This window comes from Pempheris klunzingeri, chromosome 10 (assembly GCF_042242105.1).
Source record: "Pempheris klunzingeri isolate RE-2024b chromosome 10, fPemKlu1.hap1, whole genome shotgun sequence".
Classification (NCBI taxonomy): domain Eukaryota; kingdom Metazoa; phylum Chordata; class Actinopteri; order Acropomatiformes; family Pempheridae; genus Pempheris; species Pempheris klunzingeri.
In genome coordinates this window covers 21,755,659-21,781,136 of record NC_092021.1, presented here as the reverse complement: position 1 = coordinate 21,781,136, position 25,478 = coordinate 21,755,659, and the positions used below count along the sequence as shown (strand labels likewise).

Sequence of the window (25,478 nt, the reverse complement as noted above, 5' to 3'; positions counted from 1 at the left end):
GCTTAATGGACTAGTGGAATCACGGAGAATGCAGTCCATATTGTAATCTATGATGGTTGAGTGGTTAATAACACACCTCATTGAGCCTCACAATTATGTTTATTTTGTCATTATGAATACTTTTCCGCTTATTCACAGAGCAGGAATATTTTTCTGCTTTAGCTTTGGGTCATAATAAAGGAATAGTTGAACAGTTTTGGAAAAGCACTTGTTTACTTTTTTGATACCAGTCTTGTATCTGTGTGCTAAATTTCAAACAAGAGCTTGTAGGTGGTTAGCTTAGCTCAGTATAAAGGAAAGAGGGAAACATTAGGCCACCAATGAGCCCTACTAATTAACTTGTTCTATATTGTTTATTTATTCTGTACAATAAACTGTAACTGTAAGTGAAAAGCAAGTTTTTGGAGCCAATGTGCTATGGAAGTCTGGACAGAGCTAGTCTAGCTTTAGAAATGCTCCCAGTCTTTATGCTAAGCTAAGCCAAGCCAAGCTAAGATAAAATAAGTTCTCTGTTGTATCAGTTGCCTATTTACCATTCAGAAGACGAGGAGCAATATTGGTGTGTGTTTGTGGTCACCTATCTATTGTTCAGTATAGTGTAGTCAGTATAGTGAGTATGGTCTCTAGTAAATTCTGAGGAAACTCTCTGGCTCCTTGGCTGCTGAATGATCTGCTTCATTCACCTGGTTTTTGCTGACTGTACCAGCTCGTCATTTGGTGCAGGGCAGTATCCAGTGGGTTGTTAGAGCTTTTTTGCCAACAATGGTGTTAATGGTTTTTTTAAGGGAAAGATATAGATTATAGATTATTTATAGAGATTTAAGATGTGAAAACTATAGGGAGTGAAACAACAGTGCAGTAGCAGGGCATAAAGCATGTAAAAAGTGAGACTTTTATGATGAACATGATGATGTGTTTTTGTATCGGCGTATCAGAGCCAGATTCTTACTTAATGCCTGTGGATTTGTCTAGTATCCTATCTGCTGTCAGCTCTAAGCTGCAGGCCTGATCCTCCCATGTAATGTGGCTATTTATCTTTCAGATGGAGGATCCCTCCTGACAAGCGCCCTCACATACATAAAGTATGCACTCTTGCACAGACACAACGAGTGTGCGCACGCAGACGCACAGACAGCGGCACACCAAATGAGAACCACATTGAGCTTTTGGTCGCTCGCCTCTGCTCTGAGACAAATTTAGATTGGATGAATTATATTTGTCTCTTTTTCTCTGTCCTCTAGTCCCCCTAAATCCTTCTGCCTCATCATCCACAACACTGCTGTCCCCCATGGCTTTCCAGACAGACAGATTTGCCACATGGCAGTTGGCAATAACACTGTCCTGTCTATCAAATGTCATCATATTGTGGTTGTGGGTCTCATTTTCATAAAAGAAATGACTGGTCCTGGCCTGTGGTGTGAATGTGAACATTTTAAACAGACTGATCAAAAATTGTCTGTTAGGTTTTAGACTTCAAAAATCTTCTGCAGATGTGGAAAGATGCACATATGTTGTTCACCTGCATTGTGTGCACGTGTGTGTGGGAGTATGTGAAGATACGACGCTCTGTAGCTGTTTGAGCAACAACCACAACAACTGTTACAGTAATCAGCAATGAAGTCATCCTCAGGGTAGATCCAGGAACTTCAGTGATTTTGAAATTTATGACTTAATATTATCGTCAGCAACACGACAGAGTGAGTTGATAGGCTGCCATTATCTACACATGAAAAAGAAAGCGCGTGTGCACATATTTGATGCATAAGTGAAACTGAATGAGTCTGTGACCTCCGAGAAACTGTGTGAATATTTGGAAGAATATTCCATACATCATATTTTCCACTTTGCTACAGAATAGAGAGCAGAGCCCGTTTATCTGGCAGGAAAACCAGACTTACTGCACTACCACACATCCCGACAGGCAATAAATTTCCAAAAATGGAGCAGGGTCAGAAGTCAGAGGTTTTCTTTCAATAAATGTATCAGTATAGAGGTTATAATATAGAAACGTGGTCATGTAGTGATGACAGAGAAGTGTGATTTCTATGGTGTGGCACGCAGTAGAGTATGAGAGGTATGAGTCTTTTAATGTCTGCAACATTTTCATCCTCAAACTGCTCTGACCTGGTATGGAAGCCTGTAACTTAATAAGCCACTCCATTCATGGCATCGGCAGATTGGAAAAAGCGAGTGGAAAAAAAATCTAAATTATTGTCTTTTTCCATACTCAAAATCACAACCAGTCCAAGTGAGGAAACTTGCACACGCTCGACTGAGCTGTGAAAGACCTTCTGCTCTTGGCCACAACAGCAAACGTTTTCCAATCGCATGCACCTACTGGAAGGAGCAAACTGAGGTGGATGCAAAAAAAAAAAAGTCACTGTCTTAAAATTTTAACATTCATTTTGAGAATTTGGTGAGTGTTTTTCCACCTGAGCAAAGGTGATCCTTCTTCAGGGAGTGTAGTGGCTATTAGCCTGTGGATGAGAAGGGGAAAATCCTATTGTATCCTTCAGTATCATTAACCTAATGGAAACTGACATACGCATAAACTGATGTGTGAGTGTGTAAAAATGTTCTTGTACCCATCCCTGACACAGTTTTCCGGCTGCGTGGCGCATGTTGGCAGGTGAGGCTGATGATGTGTTGAAAAGCATAAAATGAAGAAAAGGAATGACATATCTGTGATGACAAAAGCAGAGCAAGGACAGCGCAACTGACCCATTCTCCTCTGTCATATGCATCCTTCATAAACCCCCTACGGAAGAGCCGGGAAATGATTATTGTTCCACAAGGGCAATGAAAGATTTCAGAGCAAGAAAAGGAAGACAACATACTAATCAGTGACAAGGTGGAAAGGAAAGATGATTTCCTTAAAGCTTTTGATTAATTTATCATGAATGATAACTGCCTGTAGCATAAAGTGTTGATAATAATTGTAAAGTGGAATGGTTTAGTAATGAAATCAGCTATGAAGATAACAAATTTGCATTCAAAGTTGGTGATAAACACACAATTTTTCCTTCACAGTAGAAGAGTGAAGCAGGGTGGCAGTCTGGTAACAAGTGAAATAAAGGAAAACCTGAAGAAAATTGGGACAATTGCAGTGTACATTGTTGCAATGCATGTATTGTTTACTGCTCATTCATCTCAGAGTCCCCTCTCTGGTCCATGGAGGGGCTGTTTGCATGCTTTGCTCCTTGTGACAGGAGTCAGGTTTCCCGCGTTTTTATGCATATTTCAATGTATGCATAAAAAACCACGAGGGCAACATTAAAAACAAAAATGCAAAATGCCATCTCACTACGTCCTCTTCCTCTACAGTTGTTTAATGGAACTGCAGGATTACTAACAACTCCTTCATGTAACAGCTGTGGATGGAAATGCGCATTCATTTGAACATTTTCTTTAGAATCTTTTCTGGAAATATGGTTAAAATTGGAAAATGCCCAACGTCTTTTGGGAAGCACTTTACATTGTAACTTAAACTTTGTCCACCTGAGCACTTTGACAGCATTACAGGATGGTGACTTTCTGTTTCAGCCGTATCACTGTGATCCTGGTCCCCCTTTTTTGTGTGAAAAGGTAAGCTTTTAACCTTTTTTGTCTTTTAACAAGCCAACTGTTTGAATACACACCTGGTTGAAAGATGGACAAGAAATAAAAGGCTGAGTCCTTACGCAATGTCTAAAAAAGAAACTAAAACAGTCACAATGTTCAGGCGAATTATGATTCATTTAGCGGTAAAGAGGCAGAAAGGAAAGAGGCTGAAATACACTCTCCACAAATTTTCCAAATGATACAGAAGCATTAGAGAACATTCTGTCTAAATCTTTTCATAATTGATCCTGGATTCCTAAAAAAAACAGCAATAAATTCCCGGTCATTACAGGGGAAATAAAAGAACACTTCTGGCTACTAAAAATGTCTCTGCCTGCTACAACAAAAGAGACAAGTAAGGATGTGCCCTGAAACCTACGTAGTTTAATTTAACTGCCTTTATGGTGTCACTCCTAGTAACATAAATTAGGTCAGCTAGAGAGTAATGACCGATTCCAAAACTTAGAGTGTCTAACAGGTAGATTTGACTGCTGATACAAACCAGACTACATTCCACAGAAAGAGAAAGATAGATGAAAGAATAAAGAGGAGGAGACGGCAGCAAAGGAAAGTGACGGCAGAAGTGACAAGACGAGGGTGGTGGAGGAGGAGGAGGAGGAGGAGGAAATTATTGAGAGGAAAAGGAGGGAAAAGATGTGAGTCAGCGGTGGGGAGAAATAAAATGCAATTTAAACAAAACTGCAGCGGTATTACAGGTCAAATTTACTTTAAATATCAAAAGTAGGATAAAAGTACCTGTACTGCAGAAAAATAGGCCTTCACTGATTTATATGTTGTATCAATAGATTATAGATTACTATCACTTCTATACATCAATGTGTAAGTAGCTTTTTTGCTGTTGTAGCTAGTTTTAACAACTATCTACCTTATACAGTTTGGTAGTTTAGTTTCCAACCTAAGGGGGTCAGGGTGAGAATATTGGGGAGGAAAGAGGAAAAAACAAAGTTATTGTTAAAAAACAACTTGTTCCCCCACAAGTTGTTTTGTATTTCCTTTTCTTTTTTTTTCTTTTTTTACCTCTTTGACTCTCAAATGGCTCTAAATCTAAATGAAACAATGTGAGAGGTTTGGAAGGGAAATGTCTCTTTGGTGGAACCTCTAACAACTCAAAGTTGGGGCTAATTTAGTTCTGTGGTTCCCAATATAGGGATTAGGGCTCCTTCAAAGGGTCACCAGATAAATCTGAGGGGTCTTGAGATGATTAATGGGAGAGGAAAGAAGAGAAACTAATTTGTGCTACACAAATCTTCTCAGTTTTTGGACTTTTCTCTTTTTTCCCTTCTTTTTGGGAAACATTTGGATAATTTTACCTCTTTGGGCCTCAAACATTTACTTAAACAAAACCATCTGAGAAGTTTTAAGGGGAAATCTCTCTTTGGTGGAACTGCTAACAAATCGAAGACATCTGGAGGGGTACCTCCAGTTGGGAACCAATGGTTTAATATTCAACAATGAATTTTATTTTATAATCAGCGTATATGTAGAAGTTTAATCTGAAAAGTAAAAAGTGCAGTATTTCCCTCTAAAATGCAGTTGTGTAGAGGTATGAAAGTATCATGTAGTGAAAACAAAAAGACACATATAACATTAATATAATGTTAAACAACTATTAGCTATGTAGAGTGGAGTGATGGCGACCTGAGCATAGAATGAAGTCATGCTCACTCTGTGTGTGTGTGTGTGTGTGTGTGTGTGTGTGTGTGTGTGTGTGTGTGTGTGTGTGTGTAAACCGAGCTTCTCTGTCCTTTGTTTTGGCTGTCTGGACAGCCGTGTGTGCATGTTAGTGCAGAGAGTCCGTGAATCATTCGTTGAACGAACCCGTGGCACAACAGGTCAGAGCTGTTGCCCAGCGAAAGACTAACCTAAGCCACTGATCTTACACAGTAGCACAAAAGCTAAGAGAGGTTGTCAGACAGAATTTGTACATTGAGCGCACAAGAGTGAGCGAGACCTGCGGTCAAGGAGCCCCGGCGGCGGCGGTGGGAGGAAGGGAGTGAATATTTGTTTTGGTCTGAGATGCTGAGATATTGAATAGAGAATCGACAAATACAGTACCTGAGTGAATGTACTTAGCTCCTTTCCCACTCTGGGAAGAGAAGATTAAATGACAGAAATGAAAGAAAATTGTTTCTGATGAGAAAAACAATAGCGGGTGATTAATGTAGTTGTCGTTATCTGCCATGTTTTCTCTCATCCCGGTGTTATTGATACTTCATAGACAAACAAACCCCATGAGCAAAGCAGGTTAGTTCAAACTGGTTACACCCCAAACTTTTGTATGGTTTTCACAGAGTGCAGTTTATGATTCATCTGTGTTTAATGGGTTCTGGCGTGATGAAGGCCGGGGTTCCACTGTAACAATCTGTTCAGGGACTTCCTTGGGAGACACACCTCCTCTCGTGCATGACATAATTTCCTGTCTCGTGTGATGACATGTGGGATATAATCAACTGCATTGAAGGGTGGGGATCTTGGAGGACGCACACACGTGCTAGCAGACATGTGTGTGCCTTGCACAAACACACACACAAACACACACACACACACTCTCTCCTTGTCCTTGAGGCCCAGGTCTGGCTGAGAGTCTTGGCTGACCAGGATTAAACCAGCTCCAGGATACACACACACACACACACACATGCACATGCAAATACAAATACACATTCACAAAAATGCACGCAAACAGATGCAAGAACTGAAACTGAATCCATTGGCTGTAAACAAAGACATACTATGAGTTTGACTTCAAAGAAAGCCTATGATACAACACTGTCATCACATATTTGTGATGCACCAAAAAGTCGTGTCTGAATGTGCGACACATGGCTGTAAATGATGCTGTTGTAAGATGGTCTGTGGTGCAAGTGATGTTAATGTGTTTTTTTGTCACTGGCAGAGAATATATTTATAGATAGAATGATGAGAGACTGAGAGACATTGTTTCCATGGAATATAATGGCAGCCATAGTCCTGACACTCGTAACTTTTTGGATACACACATATTATTTGACTGTTCCGATTAGCCTTCAAATTCCCTCAACTGAAATGTGTGTTCGTGGGCTATTTATATGGCATTGTGGGGACCCAAATCTGGAAGCCCACTTGAGCTGCAGGGACTTGCTTCTGTTCTGATCCTCCCAAGTTTAGTTTGGTTTATTGTAGGGTTATGACTTTTAGGTTTTGGGATTATGTTAGGACTCAGGCTTAAACTGAGTTTAGGTTTGGGGGCTAGGAAATAAAGCATATGCAAGACACGTTGTGTGTGTCCAGCCTTATCCTATGGTAGCATTAACTGCATCCTCGAGCTTCTTTTATGTGTGTGTTGACTAGAATATCAGAGTGAGGACATTTTGAACATTTTGTCGTCACAAATTCAAAGGATATGGTTAGAATTAGGTTTAGGTTAGGATTAGGTTAAGAATTGGGGTTTGGCATTAAGTTTTGATGGTCATGATTAGGGTAAGGGGCTGTGGTCAAAGTCCAATGTCGGCATCCAGTGCCAGTACTAGAAGTATTCTATTCTTTGTGTAGCTGGGCACAAAGACTATGCAGGTGGTGGATGGGTGTGTAGCACATCTAAGTTTCATGCAGAGGATCTGATCTTTCCCAAACCTCAAGCAAGTGTTTTAATTGCATAACTGTACCTGCCTTTAAAAGTTAAAAACGTGTAAATTACATGTCAATGCAGTATATCCAACAGGGATCTTATAGTGCATGTAAACTCAGTGTGAGACAAGCTAAGAAAAGCAGAGAGAGAGAGGATAAGAACAATGAAAAGTATCAAAAGGCCTCTGCAGATGCAAAGTAGGATTGCTGGGGACACACCAGACTACAGAAAAAGAAAACAAAGAATAGAGAAAAGAAGTATGAGATGGAGAGAGAGTGAAAGAAAAAAAAGGGATGGGGGAGGGTTACAGGAGTGGGTGTTTCCTCTGACTGTCCCCTCCCTCCATTAAAGAGGTATAGATGGTGCAGGAGCGGACTGCTGCATCCAGAAGTCCAGTCCAGTGAGCTGCACTAGTCCTGAGAGCCAACAGCTCAGAGAAGTAGTCCAGCCACTCCAGAAACATTCAGCCTGACTCCTGCAGCTGCAGCACATACTCAACTCAACCTGTTAACAAAGAGTTATTCAACCCACGAGGTGACGCTGAGTGACAGCCTCTTGTTTCTGTGTCTCCCTCCTGTTGTGAGATCTCTGAGCTTAACTGAGCTCTTTCAGATCACAGCAGCTTGCCACACCTGAGACTCAGAGCTGATCACTGCAGACATGATGATGAGGATGCAGCAACACTCACACAGCTTTCTGGTCCTTCTCCTCATGGTCTTCTTCGCTGAGACAGTTCTGCCCGGCCCCTCAACTCCCCGCAGGAGCAGAGGTAGGTGCATCAGTGTCATTGTCTACTGAAACATCTGCATCAGGAGGCACTATTTGATTACCTGTGAAGTGATGTATTTGTTGCATGGACCAGTGTTTGGTCATCACGCTGTTCTCTGCTCGTGGGTATCCTCCCACAGTCTAAGATCCATGCAAGTGAAAGTGAGCCTCAGAGTGACTGTCTTTCTTCGATAGCCCTGTCATGCACTGATAGCTTTTCCGTGGTCTTTCTCTGCGTTCTGCCAAATGCATGCTGGGATATGCATGGAAAGGTCAGGGTAAGGTGGATATTTGTCTCGAGGATAAATGACAAGACAAGGGGCTTTGGAATCATACTGAGACAACCATTTCCTCCAAAGCATGTTGAGTGATGGATACAGTCTGACTCATTGTGTGTGTAACAACATGAACAAACTTGGGGAAAATGGTTGTGCAGAATTCCCCAAATACACATACAGAGCAAAAGATGGACAAAAAAGGCTGAGGCATGCAGATAAATGGAGGCAGCAAGTTTTCAGCTAATGGCTTTTTCCTCCTCATTTTATGTCAATATCTGCTTAACATGCCATTATTACTAGATACGGTCCTGATTACCGTGTTTGGACAGTAGCATGAAGATGCAGTACACAAATATAGTTATAACCTATTTATTTTGCCATGCTGGTATAAAAATGACCCTATTTCTGCATTTTAGTTCTTGAGTAAAAGCCCTTACATGTTAAGGTATTCCAACATTTTGTGACTTGAAGCTGTTGAAGCTTTTTTGTTCTTAAAATGAGTACAATAAAAGCAGTAGGTATTGTGTCCCCCCACTCAAGGCACCTAATAATCATGGACTGGATTTGATACTGATGTCTGATTGTGTAAATTGATGTTCAGCCTCAAACCTAAAAGGAAAATCAGCTCTCTTATCTTGAGCCACCTATCAGGGTTTCAAACTGCCTTGATTAGAAAGCACTGTTTTTACGATCCTTGCGGTTTGGCCACATTTCCCTGAAATGAGGTGAGCAGACACAATGAAATGGGTTTTAATGAAAGTGTTTCCAGGTTAGCGGTCAGGGGTTAGACTTGTAGACAACCTGATGGGATGACTTTCCTGGAAATGTGCCCACCATGCAGACGATCTAATGACTTTGTAAGCTGGCCAATTATTTTTATTCATTGCCTTGGGAAGAAGATTTTTTTTATTGTTTCAATTCTGCAGCTCTTTTTAATGGATTTTATCAAAGCGCCTGGAGAATCTTTAAAACTAGACACAGACAGTATCATTCTGGCCTGTGCAAACCACATATGCCCAAAATGTTTCCCAAATATCAACAGCAACACAGAGACCATCATCTTTCCATTATGTAAACGCTAACAAACCAGATAAGTATTTGCAGGTTTTTATCAGTAGTTTGAAGATAACCAGTGTCAGAGCTCCCAAACCCTTTTCCCCTACATGCAGTGTTTTGTTTCCAATGTGCCATAAAGGAAACCATAAAACAGACTCACTTTAATAAGTACATTATAGTATATTGAGCCTGTTCTGTTTGATTAGGATTCTCACGACATTCTTGGATCAAATTTTCCACAAACGTTTTCCATTTTGTCTCATTATCTCACTGCTGTTTCAGTGCACACACGCACACACGCACATTTGCATACACACTGTACTCTGGCTTTCCATCTCTGACTCTATGTTTCTAAGCCATGCTCTATTTTGCGAGCTAAATGTGGCCACTGTTTGAAGACTTTGATGACAGTAAAAGTTATTTGAGGTGAGCAGACTGCAGTCGGTATGAAGAGGTAAGCACAGACTGTTTCCAGCGTGTAACTTGCTGACCGATCTTGGCTTACAGACAAATGTCAATGTGCAGCTTTGGGAGCTAGATGAAAAGGGCAAAGAGTGTTTTTTTTGCTTTTGGAGGAGAGTTAAATGTCTGTATCTCTGTTCTTCTTGGATCATGTCCCTGGCTTGGAGTGTCACATGTTATGCAATGACGAGTGTTTGCTTTCTTACAGCATAGATTATAGAGTAATACACAGCTGTCAGACTTGACAGGTCTATGTACTGTTGAATGAACTATACTTCCCAAGGCTTTTAATTCCCATTTACATGTGTTCATGCTCTAAAACATTTCTTTCATTGTCTAGAATAGGTGCATGCGAGACAATCTGTGTCTGAATTAGATCAATTCTTTACAATACAAGAAATTATTTACTACCACTCCACTTCAAGACAATATATGGCCTGTAAAACTTCTGCAGAGCCAGACAAAACATGATCCATGTCATGTACAAATTAATCAGAGGGAAATATGGAAGGAGAGAGGAGATTAGAGGACAAGACAGATGGATTCAAAGTACTTCAGGAAGTCGAAAGAGGACCAGGTTTTTGGAAAGATGACTGTTGACACATATAGGACGACAGAGATTGAGCGAAGGAGGAGAAGGATGGGATGGAGCAGTGCCACAGGGGAAGGAAAAACAGCTGTTGCTCCGCTGCATCTGACAGGGGGATATATATTGTGAGAGTGGAGAGTGGAGGGACCAGCATAGAAGCCGCCAAAGCAGGGGGAAAATGTGGGAGTTTAATCCCCAGCAAAGGCCCCCTCTGCTGTGCTTCAAGGTGAGGCCTCTTGTGAATTTAAGAGCTGGGATTGTTCCAGAGAACGACCCGATCAAAGAGGATCCTGTTGCATTACAACAGATATTCAGAGGGCTGAGTTACCCTGGTCTGCAGCCTCAGGATATTCCAATTAGAGCGGATATAGGTCAGTTCAGCTGTCGTTTGCTCACCAGCTAAATTATTTCAAACCCTCTGTGCTCTGGCTGGCACGGGGTTCAGAGTGATTTTCACACTTCATTGCCTTAAATGAAGGTGACTGTTTTACCAAGGAGCCATAAAACATCTGTCTCTGTCTTCCCAGTGCAGGAAGCCAAGTCTCCTCTCCACCTCTCGTCCTCCAGGACAGAAACTCGAGAGGCTGAAATACTGTACACTGGAGCTGCGTAAAATCACTCTGGGCACCATGCACGCAAAGACAGGATATTACATGTGCGTGTGTGTAGGTGTGGCTGGAAGTGTGTCACGGACAGTTTAATTGATTCTATAGATGTGAAAGTATGTGATACACGGTGTTTGTAGAGCAATATATCACACCGATATTGAGATTTTAAACCCTCATTTAATCAGGGGGATTTACAGTCTGTAGAGCTCAGCTGGGATGTTCAGCTGACATGACTTCATTATTCTGTGTCACTTCCATCCACCAAAATGAACACATTAACTTCTACAAAGAACGGAAAAGTTCTTTTCCATTGCACATTTTGAAAACAAAACAAGCCTTGTCGTCCTATTCCAAGGTTTTTTGTTTTTTTTTTTTTTTTTTTTTACTTTTGAGGCTTTGCTTCAGATATTTATAGTTCATTAGTTCACACATCAGCGTGAGTGGAAAAGTCTTGAAGATGATCTCAGTGTGTTTATTCTCAGATGGTTCAATTCAATGCAGTCCTTCTCCTCATATGAACCAATAGACAGACACACAGAGACAGTGGAGAATACGAGAGCTGCCAGTGGTGGAAATCTGTGGTTTGATAATGTCACACACTAAATCAGGATGTGCTGATGCCAAAACTACACGTACTGTACAGATGCACATTTTGCTATTTATTTTCAAACACCAAACACACATAAACATATCATGTTGCACTGCAGTTGGAAGTGAAAAGAGCGTGTTATGCTGACAACCCCATTAACTTACTCCCTTTCCCGGAGGATCATCCATCACTGCTGATGATCCAGATACTGTAGCCGCTCTGCTGAGCCAAGACTGACTTTCTAGTTTGAGGGTGTTTCTTCTAGTCAGGCCAGCAGGATTACACCAGCTGACTATTAGTCCAAAACAGGATGAATACAATGGCGAAGTGTTATTGAATGATGTGGCATTGTTTATTGCATAATCGGACTTGTTTATTGGCCGACTCCCAGCGTTGAGATGGATTTGGTCATACTGTAATAGTTGATGAATTGGTTCTCTGCATGAGTAGGATAGGCTGCTTATGTGAAGGGATTAGGCTTCACTATGAGATTTACAGTGTATTATATCATAGATTGTCACCCACATCAAGTCTGTGACCATCCCTCCATGACATACAACTGATATTTATTCAAACATAGATCTATAGTGGGTTAAAACATGGCATAGAGCATTTATTTCAGAATTTGCTGCCTTAAATGTTCCTCTATGGTAAATTGGTTAAGATGGACAGGTTATGAAACAATGGACCCCACAGAGATGTAAAAGGCCCCTCTCTTTGAGGCCATTTTGTGTGTTTTTGTAGTCATTTTGTGGTTGTTTATGCATCTTTTTTCAGTCTTTTTAAATCTCTTTGTGGTTGTTTTGGATCACTTTGGGCCAATTTGTGTCTCCGTGCAACCAGTTTCTGTCTTTTTTTGTGGCCGCTGTGCTTCTTTTTGGTGTCATTTTCCAGCTCTTTGTGAGGTCTTTATGTCTCTTTGCAGCCGTCTTAGTCTCTTTGTTTGAGCCCTCATTTTGTATCCTGTTTAATATCTCTTTGTAGCAAGAATTTACGTCAGTCCATTCAAGCAGAGGCTCCGTTTCTGCCTGTTCAGTAGTGCATCCACATTTATTAATTGCAAGATTATGGATTTAATTATATTTTAGTCCCCTGTCTTTGCTGAGGTTGTAAACCTTCAATGATCGGGGTCAGAAGCATAGATGCCCTCAGGAGGAATTTAAATTCAAATCATCAATCATTATTTTCCTCACTAGTCATCCACACAAACACACAAACCATAACTTTGTGGCTTAGCAGTTTTTTTAATGGCTTGCTAAATGTCAATTGTTTTCCTTTCTCCTTTAGTTGATTGATTATCAGGACTGTGACTGGGTCCGTTCCTAAAGCTTTGTTCATTTTACTCTGGAAATACTGATAAGTCTTAACAGCCCCTAAGCAGTGTGTGGGCTTTGGATGGGTTGTCATGGGACTGAGCCAGTGTTTGCTTGTACTGGAGTTTAAAACACACTGCCAGAAGTTTCCTAATGTTTCATACACTCTGAGCCCCTTTCCCTCTGAGCCAGTCATACTCGTGTTTTATTGGAAATATTGATGGGAGAAACAAAACAAATGCAGTTTTGATAGGAAACACATAGCTGGAAAAGCATGAGGGTATTTTTCAAATCCAGGGCTTCCCCCTCTTTCACTGTCAGTGTCTGTTTTGGCGTCTGGCTGCTGCTGGCGTTATTCCTCATACAAAGTTCCATTATATCATTTAAGGCTGCAATATGTGCCAAGTACGTGCTCTGGAGAGTATGTACAAGCCATAATCCAAGCACAAAGTCTATTGTTTAAAGCCTTGTAGACTATGAAAGGTGGAAGTTTGAGTCCCATCGATTCATTTGAAATAAAGATTATAAAAACAGAGTTGAAGGAAATTTAATTGAATATATAAATTTGCCCATAATTCTAAGAAGTGGATGAAACACTGGATTAAAAGGCAGAATCACAATTTAATAAAAACAGGTTTCATTTGACTAACTACCACTGTTTACCATTTACCATTCAAGCCTGCAGTGGTGTGGTTATTTACTGTTATTTATTGTTTTGATATGTTCGTTGGCCAACTGTCAGCTATAAGTCACTCCTCCAGCCCAGCTATGTGGATTAGCATGCTTGTTGACTGGCTAATTGTTAGCATGCACATTGCCTGGCTAGTTCTGAAGGCCACGTGGCAGTGAGCAGCTGATTAGAGAAACATAAGTGAATTCATTTATTCGCTGTACTTGTACAGTCCTAGAGTTCTCAAGCTATAATATGCTTCAATGTAAAGAGACACAAGTTAAAAATTAACATAAGATAGCAGTAATTACAGCCAGTGATGCAAGGTGAGATTTTGTGCAAAGTTCAACACTGGAATGACATTAAAACAATGATGGTAAAGTCCATCCACTGCTGCCTCTCTCTGGCAGAACCTGCAGCATAAACCCGATGGGTAAGAAACGTGTTGGATTCAAACTGTGCAAAATCCTTAACATGCTGCATGTGGCCCCCATGAGAGATGGGCAGTCAAAACTTTATGTCTAAATGTATTCAAAGCTTTTTCCAATCCCAATGCACAGCCAATGCATCCATCATACCCAACACTGATGATCTCTCATGAGACTTCCAGACACTAAAAGCTGTCTGTACACCCTTGGTCACAATGTTGGACGCAGAGCACATGATTTTAAAGACCTTTCCTGTCCAGTGAAAACCCTATATTTCCAAATTCATTGATTTCGAATTTGATTTTCCTCCCAATGTCTTCTTTTCTTAAGCTAAATAAACTAATTTAAAACTCCCTCGAATTGGCTGGAAAATGTATTGTCACAAATCTGAAAACAGGCTTTTTTTTCTGAGCTCATGAAAAGTTTTCTGAGATATTTGGTTCTCATGGAAAAAATACGATGACCTCATAGAATAAGATGCATTACTGTAGATTAAACTATGCAATAGTATATAAAGTCATTAAAAAGAGCACAATCTTAAACATCTACAGCAGTAAAATGCAACTTACACATAAATGCAGTAGTAACATGACTCCGAAAACATCTATGCTTTAAGTACATTTATCTGATAATACATACATACTTTTCCTTATGTGAGGTTTTGAATGCAGAACTTTTCCTTGTACTTGAAATTTTACTTACTTTTTTAAAATGTTGTATCAGTCAAGTATAAAATCAATGCAGATTTGCTAGTCCTTCACCTGCCTTCGATGTGCTGTGCCTCTTGTATTTTACCAAAAGGCTCTCAGCAATCTCTGACCAAGATCTAAGACCAAGCCAACTTTTCATGGGTGCCTTGACCAGTAAAAACAAACTTATCTTTAGCCTCGCTTGACTTTGTTTCATTGCGACCCGCTCTTTGATACCTGTCCTCATCTATTGCCTGCCTCCTGCTGATTAGGACTGCATTCTGTACAAGTCAGTTCTGGCAGGAAATGTGCAGTTTCTTGTAAAGTGATGTCAGTGTGTATGTAAGAGAGTGAGGGAGAAAAAAATATCGCCTCTGTGTGCCTGTATCATATTATACCATTTTCTTGTCAAATCAAGACAAGCTTGACGTTGCCTTGCTGACCTCAAGTTTTAATAACCCCTGCTCGCAGATTTTGATTTATGATCACAGTGCATACATCTCGAAAGCCAATTCTGAGCACAGATGCATATTTTGCTCCCACTAACACCTCATATAGAAGCTTTAATGTATGCAGTTTATAATGCTTGTAAGTTGCAGATCCTTAATATGTGTACTTTCTATAAAAGTAATGCTCTTGTCCATTTGGAAAGCACAACATAAATAGTGCAATTAAGTACTTCTCCTAGCGTTGTGGTTTGTTAATAAAAGCACCATTATTTGCTTTCAGTAAAACTTACACTTCAGCAGACTTTAAAGCAGCAGCAAGTTTGCTTTGACTGCATGCACTGGTTGAGTGTGCCTGTGAAGTGATGGAGAGCAGAAGGGTTGAATCTGGAAAGTGTAGGCCGTTAAACTAGAAGCATTTATGAAACTCTGTGAACTCTTCCTCGAACTTTTCATTCTGCTTTTACAAAATGGAAAGAAGAGGAAGAAAAGACGTTTGTTTGAAGGACATAGGTACTGTACTTTCTCCATTTTGTGTAGTGTTTCCTTTATTTTTATTACTTCCAATATGCATTTTGATTGTTTGATTTCCTGGTTATTGCATGTAGGCTATGGATTTATTGTTTTACAGAATGTGTGGCATTTCCTACGTGTGTCAAACGCCAATCCAAACTAAAAAAACTGCATTTCCCATGAAAAAAGCACAGGTGGGCTCTATTTGATGTCATTAGAAGCTTTGAGCCTCCTTTTTGCCATGATGAAGTTCTTGAATGACAGAAAGTTTGGTTTTATCTTTGAATATTTGCTTTGGAATAAAGTGTGCCGAACCTCCTTTTCCCCATCTTTTTTTATTTGTTGCAGTTTTGCACCTTCCTGTGTCCTGAGCGCAGTGATCTTGTCAACAAGAGTAACAGAAAACACTTGAACATTTAATCAAACAGTTGTGTCCTCTCCTGCCTCCCCAGTGAGACGTCAGAACATGAAAGTCCGAATCAACGCCACAGGAGACACCATCGTGCTGAAGTTTTTGCGTCCTAATGCTGACACCAAGCTTGAAGGCTACATCCTGGGCTACGGCAGCAGCATGTTCTCCAAACAGTTCATTCAGCTGCCTGAGAATGGACAACCATATGAGACTGAGTTTGGTAAGAAATGCTGTTGATATGTGTGCTTGTGAAGTTGCACAGAGAGATGATGGACACACTGCTGTAAAATGTATTTTGACAGTTTTAGTGATGGCTGAAAGAGATAGATGAGTGTGTCTATGGAACCTCAGAAGATCTATAATCTCTAGTTTGTTGTTCTTCTGTGTTCAGATGCTGAGCCCAAGTACCTTATCGCTGTCCAGCCCATCCCAGCCAATGAGGTGAAAAAGCAGTGCACAGGTAATTGCTTCTACAAGAATTTAATTGGAAAGAAGAAATCATCATCAAGGCACCATGAGCACCTGGGCATTGAGTTAAATGTGGAAGTAAAAGTAAGAATCTAATTTGCTCTCAGGTAAAGTTGAACTGGAGAAGCCACTACACTTGGTCATTGGATCGGTAACGCCCACTTCAGTCCTCCTGTCCTGGGGGACCCTGCTGAAAACCCCGTATGAAGGCAACGTCATGAATGACTGTCTTGAGGATGGGTGAGCTTACAAACACACACACACACACACACACATTCATCCTTTTCAAGAACTTGATTGTTATGCCACAGAGCAGGGGTGAGTGGCAGAACACTTTTACCTCATGCAACAGCATCTTTGTCTCACGTCTACCTCCATGCCTCTCCGCCAACTTGTGCACTGATCACCTCTACTGCCACAGGGCAAAGACCGAGAAACAGCTTCTACAGATGCCCAGACAAAAAAAAAAAAAAAAGACAAAAAAAATCTATTGTCTGTCTCGTCATTTCATGTACGCTGGCTGTATTGTAGGTTTAGAAAGCACAGAAACAGATGGTGGGCGAATAAGTCACTCACACACTCTCTCACTCACACAGTCTCTCTCTCACACACACATGTGGATTGGTGCGGAGACTCTGGTATAAGTGAATCTACAGTGAATGATTCCCTGAAGTCTCTCAGGTTACTGAACCGTGGATCCAGGACAGCCTGTGCACACAGGTGTTTAGGAGAGGAGTCCACCCACTCAACATGCGTGACACAGTTTTTCTTCTCTCAAAGAAATCTAAAAATCCATTTAATTTGGAGGCATTTAATGAAAAACTCTGACTGTGCCTTCTCTTCTTGATTTTGTCTTAGTAGCACCAAATGTGCCCTCTGTATGAAGGGATAGAGGCGTGCACTGGCTCTTTTGTGAGAAGAATTACACATTTCTGTAACTGCATCAAAACATTGTATCATGACTGCGCAGAGATACACTGGGGACAGTTAAGATGGGCAATTTGCAAAGATATGCATGCTTTTTTTTTTTTTTCAAAAGGAGTTGTTAAAACATTAACAGCATTGTTGGAATCACTGTGCAATATTCAATAAGACAAAACAATAGGATCTTATAGTATCTAGTTTACATGTCCTGCAAAAGTTTTAATTAAATACCTGGGAACTCAGAACTGATGCAGCCTTTTGAATGAGTGACAAAAATAGTAAGTGAATTTGTTGCTCTAGATATGTCTCGTCATGTTCATGTTTTGTTTTGCACTCTTTGGCTTAGACACTACACGGTACGTTATCGTGAGAGGAACAGGAAGTGGAACTACCAGACCTGCCCTACTAGTGACACAGTCATTGACAATCTGAGGCCCAACACTGTCTATGAGTTCGTTGTCCAGCCCAACACCAAGGACGGCACCGGAGTGTGGAGCAGGCCAGTCATCCACAACATCAGCACAGGAGGCATAGAGGGTACGTACCCTCGAACCAGCAAAGATCCATGCAGCGTGGATGTAAACATGTGGCCAGGAATTCTATGATATACATGTATATGTTTAGATATATAACAGCCAGAAGAAATAGGCTTGAGACTTCCTACCAGCAACAATAAGACTTTGAGTTTGTGCCTCTAGACTTAGGTGGAGAAACTTTTTGTTTTTTAAAGTACTTTAATTTGGCATTGAATCATCTTCTAGATAATGAAATCACAGATTGATAATTGGTCTCAGAAAAGGTCTTGTTGCTGCTACCTGAATTTAAAGCACAAAGTCTGAAGGCCCAGTCCTGTTTTACAGCAGAGTTTATCAGTCCGGTCAGCAGGATTTCTGGTTATCTGTGGACAAAGTTGTTTAGATTTTATTACATGTTTAATTAAGAGAATCCTGTGCTTTATGGTTCAGTGTTACAGAGCCCCTAAGAAAGTTATGCTTTATGTTTCTGCTCCTTCTACTCTTGACAGTCTGTTGGGTCAGTCAGTGAAGGAACATCTCTTTTACTGCTTTCCGTGTTCTTTTTTCATGTGACTACATAATGGCAGATGCTGACTGAGAGTAGCAGTGACCGTGATGACATTTCATGCACAAACTATATCATATAAATCATTTCCATCCAAGAGATACTGACTAGTCTTAGTGAATCAAAACCACCTTTTAACTTGTATTAAGCCACTAGCAAGTAACATTCTCATTTAGTCTTCCTTAGTGAAATGCAAAACATGTTTATAATGTGATTTTGTTTTGTTCCTCAGTGCTGTTTTTCTTTTTCTTTTAAATAATTTTTGTCTTGTGTCACATTTCTAGAGAAGGCCGTCAGGAAAATCTTTAAACGCCCCATCAACCCTGTGGTATGTATTGGACACATTTCTAAATCTCTTACCAAAGCATAACCAAAAGCATTATTACGAATATTATGAAGCATTTGTTTTGTGGATTTTCTTTACTTACTTACTGTCCTATTGTATAATAGTTATAGGATATGCTAAATGAAATAAGAGTCATAAAGTAGTGAAGCTGCACAGGTACACTTCCTTACCTCATCATTAATATTTTTGGGAACAGGGTGTGTATTTGGAACAGGCAACATGCCTCAGAGTCCATGTTGTGCACTTATGCTATTCTCAGGGTTGTTTGCCTCATTAATTTTCCATCCAAGTGCCGAATGGAAACAGCATCAGTGCAGCCAGGACCGGCTAAGCCAAGAGAGAAGTTTGTAGCTAGCTAACTTCTGGAGTGGAACAAAAGAGAGAGAAGAAAAAAAAGATGATGATGAGGAGGAAAGATAGAGGAGGGAGGATAACGGTGTGGAAAAGAGTTGAGAGGAGAAAGGTGGCACTGATTTACTGACAGTGCAGGGCACATGTGTCACATGCTCCTGGCTCTGCACTCGTAAAACATCACAGCTGTTGAGAATCAGCCACAACACTTGCCCTTCCAGAGGGAAACTTGGAATAACAAGCTTCCCACCAGAGACTTTACCAATTCGACATGGAGTAAAGGGCCCAAGAGTCATGAAACACAGAATGAGGCAAAGACAGAGATGGCATAGAGGTCAAATGCTAATATGACATTTTGTGATCTTTACAAAGACTAATGACCAATTCTTCCCCTTGTCTGTTTGTCTTTCACCCTTCAGAAACCTTTAACACCAGGTGCACGCTCCTTCCCCTATGCTCCTCGCCATGGTAAGCCAATAGAGACGTGCTGCTTTGGGTCAAACCCACTGAACCCTTTTTAATACAGTGGCAGAATTTTTATAACATACTGTGATTTATCGCTGCTCAGAAATGTCTGTTTCAGCCCTTCTCACTGACCCCGGCTTTAAGACTCAGCACTGGAAGAATTTTAACTAGAACTTTGATTTATCGTTTTGCAGACAGGACTTCATTATATCCAGTCTCTTTTTTTTTGTTTTTTCTTTTTTAAAAATCACAATTTGCATTATGCTGGTTAGTTTCAGATGCTATTTATAGTAAAGCTGATCCATGATGATCAGCTCCAGACATTATATTCTACAAATCAAGATTTGCTATACACAGTATCACAGTATGGAGGACACTATACATATATACTGTAAATTCAAACAATAAACATAACCTACGACAAATAATCTCAATTTCTAACTTTTCATTAGTGACTCAACCTACTTTACCTCAGTGGCTATCATTATTTTAGTTTTAATATCTCTAATAGCTCAAATGACGATGTATAATGAAAAGGAACATTTTTAGTAATGAACCCAATGCCAATTATAAAGCGTGTTTTAATTCACTCTCACTGTCCTCAATATTGTCATTTTCAACAATGGCAGGCAGCTTTTTTTCAGCAAAATGCTCCAAAAAACCTCCTGCACACTACCTGTGCAGCACCAAGCAGCAGGCAGAAACAGTTAGCAGATGAACATAACGTAGTATTTAGTAGCTACAGAGACAGATATTTCCCTCAGGAGTTGAAGTCCAAAAACAGATGTGAAGGAGATATCAGTATTGTGTTTACAGCCTGTTTACAGCTTGTTTCTTCTACCCCATGTAGCCAAAGAACCTAAGGTGCCAGGATCAGATTATAGGAGTAAACAACTGATAAACATCATCATTGAACATTTTGCTGATGGGTACAATACAATAATATATTGCAGGGGACATTGTTTCCTCCATTTTGATGTTGGGGAAAAAGTTTCATGAACATAATTCCTTAATAATTCTTTGTTTCAGGTCCATGAGGCCGTCTTATGTGTGACTCTTTGACGTAAATCTCTCCTCCCTTGTTCTTGTCAGTTCCCCATAACAGGACCCAGGGCAGACTGCCCCCCTCCCGGAACATAACCCCAAAGACTACTCTTGGTAATGACTTTTCTGACCTAAAGCTGAGTTCAGAGGTCAGAAAAAAAATTTCTTGACCTTATGTCTGACCATTCATTTCTATTCCTTTTTTACTCCTAAATTTTTTTCCTTGTTTACCGTACATACACTAGTTTTTGTGCATTCTACAGCACATACAGTGATAACCTTTCTCCCAGGTCTACTAACATACACTATATTTCTCAGCTCCAACCACAACTTCTACACAGGAATCTCTGTCGACCCCTGGACCCGTACTGCCTGTGGTCACCAAACAGCCCAAACAAATCGGTAAACAGTGAATCATGGTTCTTTTTGAAAAAGCTTCACGGCTCTCATTCCGGCTGTATGCAGTCATAGATTTGGCGGCGTTTTATTGAGAGGCTGTCAGTGCTTTGCAGCGTCCTTTATAATTAGCTGCATGAGCACGAGTGGCATGCTGTGAGTACAGTGGCCAGACCATCCCTGTGGAAACCAATGGTGTCAGCTGTTGGGATTATAATGAGAGTGAGGTAGGTGGCCTTGGCTGCATGGCATTTTGGCAAAAAAACAAAGCTCGCAGGGATCCTTAATTATGGTTTTAATGCTTTGTTGTTTGTTTCAGTTATTTTTACAGTGACTGTTTTGCAAGATATAAACTATATGATTTGATCACAGGTCATGCCTGGAACTGAAAGTTTGACAAGTCCACCATTGAAAAGCACTGTAAAGGACCATTTTAGTCTCTTATTTCTTTGCCATTTGTAAATACATCATTAACAACTCAATCTTGTATCAGTCCATGACTCTATATACTGTTAATGTTGTGCAGTTTCACCACTCGCTTTTTTTCCTTTCAGTATTTACAGTAAGATTATCAAATACCATTTTTGCTAATTACAACCCTGAAGCTTTTGCTTTCAATGCAGCGCAGGCGATGGTGTGAAGACTGCATGACAAGACTGCATGCACCAGACATTCCTCTCTCCAACAGGAACTCTTGCAGAATTTGTATTTTCCACTTTTCTTGGACTTCTCTTACCCTGTCTTTCTGTGAGGACCTCACTCCTCCAATATTTTCTCATTATATTTGTAAGTAACCTTAATTCTTGTTAGATATTACTAGACTTTTTCCTTACAAATGCTCTTTCCCAATTCACGGCCTGGATACCTCTGAAAATGACCAAATAGACCTGTGCAATTTCACAGGAAGGATTTGAGATGAAGGATGCAATGCAACTGTTGTGTTATTTACAACCATCAGTATTGCACAATCCATTTTGCACTAGCCAGTTGTTCAATGTTGCATTCTGGAGATTATCATTCTCATTTATCAGGCATTAGATCCAGATAGTCACAGTCTCCGCTTAATGAATAATATGTACAGCTAGACATATGCGCTGTTTGCAGGTTGTGCATCATGTGTTGAGCTTAAGAAGGCAACTTCCTAACGATTAACCTAAATTATTGACCTAAAATGAACTTGAAGTACCTGAGCACACCATTTTATTTGTTGTCAGTGAATGTCTCATTTGGGAAAGAGTCTCAGATTCAGTTTGGCCCTCAGGTCCTCTGAAAGATCTACTGTCACTGATTTGTACGATCCAGCCCCTTTATTGAGACACAGCTATAGTTTCCATTTCTCTTTGATATACAGGAGGCAATTCCAGGAAATAATCATTTGGCCAATATTGTGATCCCTGTTCTTGGTTGGTTGATTATTTCCACGGAAAAAGCCAACAACCGCAATAACAGAGGTACTTTAAACATTACTTGGCCATAAAGTTGAACAGAGGTACTGCAGGCCTCGGATGCCATATTATCTTTTGCTTGGTTTGCCTTCTTATTTCATTTTCTGACTTCCCTCTTTTTCTTTCTCCTTCCCTCTCACTGAGGTGAACATCTGATCAGACTGAACAATCAATGTAGAATGGTCCATCAAAATCCCACAGCAACCGATCAGTCACCGACAATTAATCCCTCATGTGTCATAGCCTCTTAGAGGCACAGCCAATGGATTTGGATGGCTGTCGCTCACAGGCATCCTGGCCCTGGTAGCTGAGTCTGACTGTAGTAACACGGTTGTTACATAGCAAATACCTCCATATGGTCTGACTGCCTTTGAAATTGGACCCCCTCTATTAGATAACTGCCAGGTAGAAGGTATTGTGTAACCTGTGCTTTAGTCCAAGATTAGCTCTGGGTTCGCAGGCCAGTAGCTGTCAGCACTTCTGCTGATTTAAATTTCATCTGTTCCCTAACTGCCTTTATGTCTTGCTTTTATCATTTTCTAGATGATAAAATAACATTGTTTTATTTCATTTTGTGAAAGCTCCTGTCCCTCACAATATTTAGAATTATATTTGACAGTACAGTATTGTGGCTTCATGGCCATATTTTTTCTTTCTTGCACAAACCAGGAAGAGGAGAAGACCTCTCAGGATCTGTCTTGCCTCCTTTCCTTGAGGTCCCATTAGCTCCCAAGCTTCGTCCTCCACTACACAGTACAACCACCATGTCTGTGCCAATCCCCCAGACAAATGTGGAGAAACATGGAGGGAATCCTTTGAGTCATTCTCAGCAAATTCCCCAGTCTCAACCTCATACACAGCCTCAACCAAGTCCCCAATTCAAGCGACAGTATCGTCCACCACCAAAGCCCCAAACCTCAAAGAGTCCAGTAAAGCCCTGGGTGAAGTCTCAACCGAAACACCTTTTCCAAACTCAACGACAACCCCAATCAACATCCCAACCTCAATCTCAACCTCAACCACAACCCCAGCCAATATCCCAACCCATTTCCCAGACCCAAACAAAACCTAAACCAGCGTCGCAGCCAATACCCCATACCCAACCACATCCAACATCTCAGGCCATACCCTATACCCAATCACAACCCCAACCAATATCCCAGCCAACACTCCAAACCCAACTTCAAACAACATCACAGCCCATATCCCATACCCAATCAACACCTCAACCCATACCCCACATCCAACCTCAATCAAAACCCCAATCAACACCTCAGTCCATACCCCGCACCCAATCACAATCTCGGCCAAAGCCACATCCCCAAGCACAGCCTCAAACAACTACCCAGCTCCAAGCTAAACGACAACCTCAATCAACACTTCAACCCAAACATCAGGCCCAACCTCAAACACAACCGCATCTGAAGACTCAGACCCAGACTCAAGTTCAACAAACTCCCCAGCCCACACCTATGGCACATCCTCTAACACCTCAAACAACACTCCAGGACATACCTTACACCCAGAAAAAAGATCAAAGATCAAAGATTCACATCCAGCCCCAACTTCAACCACAATCCCAGTCTACAACTCAGCCACAAACCAAAACACAACAATCCCAGTCTACAACTCAGCCACAAACCAAAACACAACCACAACCAAAGACCACTCCACAGCCTCAGCCACAACCTCAACTAAAAACAAACACAGAGCCTGAACTAACCTCCAAGCAGCAGTGTAATACCCAACCAACACCCAAACCGAAAATCAGATCATTCCAACCCAAGCCCAAGAAACAACCCCAACCCAAAAGCCAACCCAAGCCCAAAACAAAGGCTATACGAAAGGGCCAACTCAAGCCCCAACCACCACTTCAATCAAAAAAGCAGCCAAAGCTAAAGCCCAGTACAAGGGACCAACCACAACCTCCCCCAAAGATTCAGCCATGGCCCCAATCACAACCTCCAACAAAGACTCACTCCCGACCGGTACCTCATGCTCATCTCATCGTCCTACCACAGCCTGCACCAAAGGCTCAGTCCGAACTTGAACCTCTCCCCAAACCACACCCTGCATCTAGACCCCAACCGCAACCTCAACCTGGACTCCAGTCTCAGACCAGGACCTACTCTGATCCCACCAAGGTCACCCCAAGGCAGTCTGTCCCCACGGGTAAAGACCCTACTTTTTGTCATTAGCAATCCATAAATCAAGTATTAATACCATATTTAAGATTACATTTGAAAGGGGCATACTGAATTTGGATTGTATTTATATTAAGTTTTTAAGAAAACATGTCAAAGCCAAAGATTTTTTACTGACAGAATCTGTTTAATAAATTCCATAGATTTTTAGGTAATCTCAATGAATTGATAATGAAGAGTTCAGTACTGTCCGACTATATTTAAGAGTTCTACAGCTCTGGATATTATGATCACTATAAATACCTTCACTTGCTGTATGGATTTAAAATAAACAATGGCGTCCTTGTGTTTTAGCAAAAAACAGAAGGATATGCCCCCTTTAAAAGTAAAAAAAAACAGTATATTCATATACATATTATCTTAGATAAATAGTGAGTTTTCTTTCATACAGCTCCTAGTCCACCAGAAGAGGGCAAGCCTCTACCAAGACCTGCCCTGGCTGCAGAGAAGGCTGGTAGTTACGATCAGGGTAAACACAAGTTTGTCCCATTACCATCTCTGCTTTCGTCAAGTCACGTGGAACCCAGTGCTTTCAGTTGTCCTTCAAACCATTGGATGATGTCACTGCTTCCCCATTTCCATCTCCATCCTACCACCCAACACACCCCACCCCATCATTGTCCCTGCCTCCATGTGTGCCTCCTTTGTCAGTCCAGCACACTCACCTCACCCGCTCACAACCAGAGCAGTCTGGCTAGCTTTCGAT

At 40.9% G+C, this 25,478-nt stretch overlaps 1 protein-coding gene across 1 annotated transcript in view; it reads left to right on the top strand.

The window, feature by feature from the left end:
* The first annotated feature begins 7,632 nt into the window (after positions 1–7,632).
* LOC139208081 (target of Nesh-SH3) overlaps positions 7,633–25,478 on the top strand; it is a 28,481-nt gene continuing 10,635 nt past the window's right edge. The window contains exons 1-9 of the mRNA XM_070837640.1: positions 7,633–7,997; positions 16,090–16,269; positions 16,441–16,509; positions 16,625–16,757; positions 17,788–17,978; positions 18,806–18,849; positions 19,638–19,686; positions 20,776–20,841; positions 21,046–21,129. Of these exons, the coding sequence (XP_070693741.1) occupies positions 7,889–7,997; positions 16,090–16,269; positions 16,441–16,509; positions 16,625–16,757; positions 17,788–17,978; positions 18,806–18,849; positions 19,638–19,686; positions 20,776–20,841; positions 21,046–21,129 (925 nt within the window). The 5' untranslated portion in view covers positions 7,633–7,888. The remainder of the gene's footprint in view (positions 7,998–16,089; positions 16,270–16,440; positions 16,510–16,624; positions 16,758–17,787; positions 17,979–18,805; positions 18,850–19,637; positions 19,687–20,775; positions 20,842–21,045; positions 21,130–25,478) is intronic.